The following is an 8,027-nucleotide window of genomic DNA, read 5'->3' as shown; positions in this document are numbered from 1 at the left end:
GAGTACTTCAAGGTGACCGGTACTCAACGAGCACAATTCTTGCTGGGCATCCTCAGCGGCAAATTTGGAGGAAGTGACGAGGAACGAGTGGCACTTATTAACCTAGCAATATTAGAGACAATGATTCTGCCTAGGGAACGGCAAGCTAAGATTCCTGATGACCACTTAAAAATGGCCATTGACACAGAATTATTCAAAAGCTATCCATGGGGCACGGTTAGCTACAACGCATTATGCCATACGCTAAAGAAATCAAAAAACTATGCAGCTGAAAAAACAGGATTCAATATAGATGGGTTCCTACATCCATTACTTGCTTGGGCATATGAAATCACTCCAGAATTTGAAGCCCAAGGATACACAACCCGTACAACAGAATTGAGCATACCCCGACTCCTCAAGTGGAATTTCAATTACAGCCCGGAATACGACGAACTGCAACAATATATCTTCGACAATGATGAGGTACCTAAAATACATATATAGCTGTCTCTATGGTAGTCTGTAAATATGTTAACACTTGGTTGTAAATAATGGTTGTCTTTGTTTTAGCTTCGCATTCGTCAAATTAATGCTACTGAAGATGAGCAAGCAGCTAGGTACATAGAACGAGTAGACGCTGTGAGTCCGGAGCCAGACCCCAAACCAGTTGACAAAGGCAAAGGCGTACCTAGCAGTTCGAGAGGTTTAGAAAGTGAAACACCAAGCAAATCTTCAGATGATGTCCATATGAAGTTGGAGTACGCTCTCCAAACAATAGAATTACTAAAGAAACGTGTCGACGAGGCGCATGAGAAGTACGACGCCTTATTGGATGTATTTCAAGTGTACATCCGAAAGGATTACGATGAAACAACACCATAGCAACCATGAAAAGAAACGGTATGATGTTGTTTTTATTTTTCCAATTAACCCAAAACTAACAATTATTATACAGGGCTCAGGGGGTTCGATGCATACTAAAAGAGTTGAAAAACCACATCAAACTCCAATAGATGTTCATGTACGCTATTAACAGCTTTGTAAATAAGTTTTTACCATCAAATTGAAAATAAATGTTTAACTACGTCTACTATTTTGTTTAACAGGATACAACACCTATCAATCAACCCAATGAAACTACACATGTGCAAATCCCGAAAACAAAAGAGGTAAACAATGCCGATTACAGTAGTTAATATGAATGATAATGTCGTTATGTGGCTATCTATTTACAGGTTCCAGGGGTGAGGAAAGTAACAAAACCAAAGCCCACTCAAGTGACACTAACAAACATGGTATGATGTTAAAAAACATTATAAGTAATGGACTAATATTGACGACGTATTTGACACTAATGAGAATGATATCCCATTTACAGATGCTTCAAAAAAGAACTTCAAAAGTAGAGCCAACAATCCCTGATTCTATTTCCATGATACATAATATAACTTATTTGAATTTCCAAAAATTGTCCTATTTACTTTATTAACACATCATATATAACTGTCTCTATGGTAGGATATTTCACCATTGCTTGGAATGGATAAGGTAGCACATTATAGTCCGGTAAGTCTGATAAAGATAACTGATTAATAAGGTGATATTAGATTAAGACTAACCATGACTTATCACAGGACGATTTGCATAAGCTGCAAGATGATTGGGTTTTTACCGTAAATGATGTGTTGAATAGCATTCCTAACAAGTACGAATTTGAACAACTTCCACAGGGTGTTCAGGAGAATGTGGCCGGGCCTGAAGTTCTATATAATAAAGTATACAAACGCTTGAGAAAGAACGGTCAACCAGTGCCAAACCCAAAATGTTGGCGTAAACAACCCGCAGGTATTTTTATCCCAATGTTAGTAAACACTGTTAAATATTGGAATATTAATAGTTGTTAATTTAACAGATTGTCAATAATTATAAATGGACAGGTAATTGACAAGGTCACAGATGATCATGGACAGCCAAAGAAGATAGCAAGAAAGTTTCCAAATCCACAGCCTGTCACGCAACGTCCGAAACAGACATGTAGGAAGTCAGTGTTTACTACCTCCCCATACGTCACCGAAAATAAAAGTAAAAGGACTGAAGAAGGTGGACCTACCAAAGAACCTGACGGCGAAGAAACAGATAACATAGTAAACGAAGACAGCAACCAATCATCTTTTGATATAGGAATTTGAGTATCTGCTATTTACTAAAACTCTGGTATAATTGTTCCTAAGTTATCATTTTGAAAACCATAGCTATTATGTGACTGAGTGCTAATTAATGAATGTTAATTAGCACATGACACTCATTTTGGGTTTTAACGTGGTTGGAACACTCAGTATTATGTATTAAACTAGTATATTAAGTATCGATTGAAATATGAATTAATGATCGGTCCATTAATCAGTACAGGAAATAAGACCTTTCAGCCAATACTAATTAGAATAAGTTATCAATAAAGCACTTCCATATTTACATAAGATTACTTATACAATTCTGTCAATAGACTTCTTATTTACCAACTATTTACAATATACAAACAACACGTTATTAACAGCCTGCTCTTTGTAAATTTGTAAATAAGATAGTTATTAACAAAATTAAATAATGTCATAACAACATTTTCAAAACATAAGTGACTGTAAAATCACTTTTATTAACATGAATACTGAATAATTTTCATGTACTCAAGTCTAACAAGAGGCATAACACTTCAAATGTTCAACCAATAAACAAACCATATTAAAACCATCTCCAAACAAGTAAACAACACAAACATAAAAATTAGCTAAAGACATAAATAATTGAAAACATCCCAACATCCAACTAAATTTGGCAACCCCTTTTGTTATGACCAATCTGGCCACATTTGCCACATCTATGATTGTACGGGTGGAATTTTTCATGCTTCGATCAATACCTCTTCTCTTTAGGCTTAATAACTTGAGCATCGATAGGCAGCTCCCAATCGCCTTCATGAGAAATTGGAAAAACATATTTCTCATACGTGGCAGTAAAGTATTCTTGGGAATAATATGATGGTACAAAATCAATAGGACGTAAATTTTTTCGATATAAAGCCGCACACGCATGAGAGCATGGAAAATCTTCAAGCTGCCAATAACAACATGTGCAAGTCATAAGAGAAACATCAACAACTCGACGAATTGCACCATCAACAACTTCAAACTCATTGTCATTAATGGCATTAACCTGCAATTAACACGTAAATAACATGATGTTCAAAGATGTTGTAAATAGGTGGTAAATAATAATGCAATTAACGAAAACTGGATTAGATTATAACTTACATTCATAGATCGAGCAGCCTCCTGCGAATCAAAAAGCATCTTGAACCCAGTTCCTGTAAGGCCTGAATGCATCTTTGGAATTAGCTCCCTCTTCTTGTTGATCCAATTTTGAATTAGACTTCTATAACTCAAAAGAAGACATGCTACCGGCCACCCTCTAGCTTCTCGCAAAACAGCATTCAAACACTCAGAAATGTTTGTGGTCATTACATCAAACCTCTTCCCCGGAAACTTGTTCCTAGCCCAAAGCTCTGGATTAGCTTTGAGAAGACACTTTTTAATTTTTACTTTGTTGTTGGAGAGTATATTAAGCTAATATTCAAACTCTCTTTCTGAATACGCTTTAGTACATCTATAAAAAAGAGGCTGAATGTATGTTTTCCCAAATTTGGCCTTCACATTACCCCAAAGATGTTGCATGCATATAGCAAATTTCTCCCTCGGAAAAACAGTGTTGACCGCCTTTTAAATTGACTTGTGCTTATTCGAAACAAAAACCAACTCTTTTCGAACACCATACACAACTCGAAGATGCATCATAAACCAAGACCAAGATTTGTCATTTTCAGAATCCACAATACTAAAGGCTAATGGGAACAAATGATTATCACCATCTTGAGCAGTAGCCAAAAGTAAAGTACCATGAGATTTTCCTTTCAAGAAAGTACCATCAACGGATATTACAAGGCGGAAAAATTGAAATCATTGTACAGAAGCACCAAATGCCAGGAAGAAATACCTAAAAGTCCCATCAGGTTCGATCTCGGTCACAGTATAAGAACCTACAACATAGCAAGGTATATTCTCAATCAGATCCAAAGGTTGAGACCAGGCTGAACCTTCTTCTCAGCTTAAACATCTACGCGCCAAGAGATGAGCGGTTTGGCCACGTGAAGCTCTCAGATTTCCTCGCCTATGCACTCAAATCGATCGGCCAATTCATCAAACCCGAAGTGCAAGACATATTCGATAGCACGAGGGACGAGTTTGATAGCTTTGAGGACGTCCTTAAACTCTACCATGGAGGTGTCGAGGTGCCAGAGGGTTTGCTCAAAAGCATCAGAGACAATGTTCCTGCAGAGATTGTTAAGGAAATTTTCCGATCCGACGGTGAAAAACTTCTCAAATTCCCCATCCCGCAAGTGATCAAAGGTATGGAGAAAAACTAACTTTTTTTAGTATTCCTTGGAAGATATACAGCTTGTTGTCGACTATCTCTGATCACTTGGCTATTTGGAAATAGAGGATAAAAATGCATGGAGTACTGATGAAGAGTTTGCCAGAGAAATGCTTGCTGGAATAAACCCCGCCATGATTCGTCGTCTCCAAGTAATATTTGCCTTCTTTTTCTATAAGAATTTTCATGTTAAACAGTACAAAATCATATGTTCTTTATTTTGAGCACTCAGTACTGTTCTGCTTCTGATTCTTGAACTACAGGAATTTCCTCCAAAAAGCAAACTAGATCAAAAGGTATATGGCGATCAAACCAGCAAAATCACCAAAGAACACATAGAGCCAAATCTAAATGGCCTCACCGTTGAAGAGGTAAATAAAGTTCAAACACTTTTTTTTTCTGAATGGTACAAACAAACTGATTAGTGACTTCAATTTTTACATGGTTTGAGTAGGCAATAAAGAGCAACAAGGTATTTATACTAGACCACCACGACACACTCATGCCGTTCCTGCGACGCATAAACTCAACCTCCACAAAGACTTACGCCACAAGGACACTCTTGTTCCTCCAAGAAAACGGGACTCTAAAGCCGATCGCCATCGAGCTGAGCTTGCCACATCCCAAGGGAGATAAATTTGGTTTCGTTAGCGAAATCTATAAACCAAGCAACACACGCGTAGACAGTTCGATTTGGCAAATCGCCAAGGCCTATGTCGCGGTCAACGACTCTGGCTACCACCAACTGGTCAGCCATTGGTATGCAACAATTAATTCAAGAAGTTGAATAATCTAGTCTTTTAAAAGAAAGAAGAATTAAAGTTACTTGGTAAATATATTGTTAAGTTTCAAAAGAGAGATTTCGCACAATATATATATATATAAATTTCGCTTGAGAGTTTATCTTAATGGCCAAAATGACACTCTGCATTATAGTTTATGGGCTATACGTGCATTAAAATGGGTAATATTTTCTTAAGGTTGCATACTCATGCTGTGATGGAGCCGTTTGTGATCGCGACGAACAGACAGCTGAGCGTGGCTCATCCGATCCATAAGCTACTTCATCCTCATTTTCGGGACACCATGAACTTGAATGCGGTGGCGCGGCAGATTCTGATCAACGGCGGCGGGGCCCTGGAATTCACGGTGTTCCCCGGAAAGTATTCCCTCGAGATGACCTCCGCCTGTTACAAGGATTGGGTCTTCCCCGACGAAGCTCTCCCCCGTGACCTGATCAAGAGGTAAACGCTGTGTTGTGCTCACATCTGTGATTTAAAAAGATAGGAGAAATTTGAAACCCATCTATCCTTCCTTTTTTACTCTTTGCTTTAGTTTGGAAACCAGAGTTATATTCTCAGTCCCACGCATACAAAAAAAAAAAGCCATAACCAAATTTTTTGCAGGGGAATGGCAGTGGAAGACAAAGAATCAGAGCACGGCGTTCGGTTGGTGATAGAGGACTACCCATACGCGGTGGACGGGCTAGAGATATGGTCGGCCATCAAATCCTGGGTGTCCGACTACGTCTCGTTGTGCTACGAGAGCGACGAGGCCGTCCGAACCGACTCGGAGCTGCAGTCCTGGTGGACAGAGGTCCGGTCGGTGGGGCACGGCGACCTAAGTCAGCAGGCGTGGTGGCCGGAGCTGCGGTCAAGGAGCGAGCTCAGCGAGTGCGTGAGCACCATCATATGGATCGCGTCGGCGCTCCACGCGGCTGTCAACTTCGGGCAGTACCCCTACGGCGGGTTCCCCCCCAACCGGCCGGCGGCGAGCCGCAGGTTCATGCCGGGCCGCGACGAGGTGGCGCGGGACCCGCAGAGGGCGTTCCTGGGGACGTTCCCGGGGCAGCTCCTCTCCGTGCTCGGCATCTCCCTGGTCGAGATTCTCTCGCGCCACTCCGCCGACGAGGTCTACCTCGGGGAGAGGCCCGACCACGAGTGGACGGAGGACGCTGACGTGGTGGCCGCCTTCCAGAGGTTCGGGGCGCGGCTGAGAGAGGTGGAGCGGAGGATCGAGGAGAGGAATCAGGATGCCAGGCTGGCCAACCGGGTGGGGCCGGTTAAGATGCCCTACACGCTGTTGTATCCTTCCAGTGAGGGAGGCCTTACTGGGAAGGGTATTCCCAACAGCGTTTCCATCTGATCTTTCCCAATCCTCTCGTCCATCTATATATATATATATATATATATATATATATATATATATATACACTTATATACACTATTCGCTCTAGCTCTACTAGCAGTTATGTGCAAGCTTTTGCGTTCATTGTTTGTTTGTTTGTAGTATAGTTCGATCAGCTGATCATATATCCGTTTTGATTGAAGCTTGTGTGTATGGTATGGTCATACATGTAGAGAATGCTATGTGTGTTTCGTAACGAGTAGAAGCAAAGGTTTCGTCGGTCATATGATGGAAGTTTTATTAATTGTTATTATTTGGGTGGTGACACTTTGATCTTAAATTTATATTTATTTCAACCTCTAGCTAGCTTTTTGCGCACTTTAAAGGAACTCTTTATATATTTTGAATTACGCCACTGAAAACGGATTTCAAAATAGCTAAAGTTTTTTTTTTAAAACAAATAACCAATTTTGCTTATGTGGTAATTCAATCGAAATTTCAATCCCAATTATATCCTTAAACATGTATTTAATTAAAAAAATAATTGGTAGTTTTATTTTGAAAAAGAGTAATATCTCTCTCTCTCTCTCTCTCTCTCTCTCTCTCTCTCTATGCGAGATACAATTTCCATCCTAATTCCAATACTGGTATCATCTCTTTTAAACCACATTCAAATATGATACTACATCGTAAACACGATCGACCAACAAAGCTTAAAATATTCTGAAACGTAATTCTAAATCTATTTTTTAAATTTAAAAATTAGAATCAGAAAACAGAATTTAAAAACAGAAAACGAGTTTAGAAAACTAAACCAAACGAGTGTATCTGGTTCTCACTCTTCAATATATACCAAATCTCTATAAATTGCAGCACTTAAATTGTAAAAGCACAAAAAAAAAAAAAAAAAAAAAAAAAAAAACACACACACACACAAATGTTAGGTTTAGAATTTACTCTACGTATCTCACCGGAAAAAGCGGTGGCATGTGCGAAAACTTCCATTCTCTAACCCTGAACGTGGTTGGAGAGGTGGCGAAAAAGTCGAATTTTTTTTCTACCTTCAGATTTCATTATTTTTTTCTGCGATGATTTTTCTACCTCCAGACATGGTTATGGATGTTCAACAAACAAACGAAGATCACGATTTTCATTGAGTTCTAGACATCACACTTGAAATCATTAGTTTTTGAATTTTTCTACCTCCAGCAAAGTAATGAACGTTCAATATTGTTGTTTCGTTGATTGGCTATTTTTGTAGTTTGGCAAAAATGTTTCCAGGTTCCTTTGTTGTGTCCTTAATATCTTGGTATGACATGTTTCTATTCTGCGCACGTTCAAATTTTTAATTGATACGATCTGGATTTTTCTACATCGAATCAAATCAAGACGATCAATATGGAAACCTTGGCTAGGCATCTACTGCTAGGTTT

General features: G+C 39.2%; 2 protein-coding genes across 2 annotated transcripts; one reads left to right on the top strand and one right to left on the bottom strand.

Annotated features, from left to right (window-relative positions):
* Positions 1-2,892: 2,892 nt before the first annotated feature.
* On the bottom strand, positions 2,893-3,497 carry LOC149380731 (uncharacterized). The gene is made up of 2 exons (XM_089601190.1): positions 3,291-3,497; positions 2,893-3,192 (listed from the first exon to the last, which is right to left on the bottom strand). Exons 1-2 carry the CDS (start codon positions 3,495-3,497, stop codon positions 2,893-2,895), a joined length of 507 nt encoding a protein of 168 aa, XP_089457316.1.
* A 435-nt stretch (positions 3,498-3,932) lies between these two features.
* On the top strand, positions 3,933-6,956 carry LOC149380730 (putative linoleate 9S-lipoxygenase 4). The gene is made up of 7 exons (XM_089601189.1): positions 3,933-3,997; positions 4,084-4,442; positions 4,534-4,619; positions 4,731-4,838; positions 4,922-5,226; positions 5,448-5,711; positions 5,874-6,956. Exons 1-7 carry the CDS (start codon positions 3,933-3,935, stop codon positions 6,610-6,612), a joined length of 1,926 nt encoding a protein of 641 aa, XP_089457315.1. The 3' UTR covers positions 6,613-6,956.
* The last annotated feature ends 1,071 nt before the right edge of the window (positions 6,957-8,027 follow it).

This window comes from Urtica dioica, chromosome 11 (genome assembly GCF_054948205.1).
Source record: "Urtica dioica subsp. dioica isolate 48M chromosome 11, U.dioica_male_clone48M_v1_H2, whole genome shotgun sequence".
NCBI lineage: Eukaryota > Viridiplantae > Streptophyta > Magnoliopsida > Rosales > Urticaceae > Urtica > Urtica dioica.
The sequence above is the reverse complement of the archived record's forward strand: the minus strand, read 5'-3'. Positions and strand labels throughout refer to the sequence as shown.

Coding starts and splice junctions, on each gene's coding strand:
- LOC149380731 (XM_089601190.1), bottom strand. CDS start 3,497: ATGACCACAAACATTTCTGAGTGTTTGAATGCTGTTTTGCGAGAAGCT. Junction 3,193..3,290: donor AGGCTGCTCGATCTATGAAT/GTAAGTTATAAT, acceptor TGTTAATTGCAG/GTTAATGCCATTAATGACAA.
- LOC149380730 (XM_089601189.1), top strand. CDS start 3,933: ATGAGATTTTCCTTTCAAGAAAGTACCATCAACGGATATTACAAGGCG. Junction 4,443..4,533: donor CATCCCGCAAGTGATCAAAG/GTATGGAGAAAA, acceptor ATTTGGAAATAG/AGGATAAAAATGCATGGAGT. Junction 4,839..4,921: donor ATGGCCTCACCGTTGAAGAG/GTAAATAAAGTT, acceptor TGGTTTGAGTAG/GCAATAAAGAGCAACAAGGT.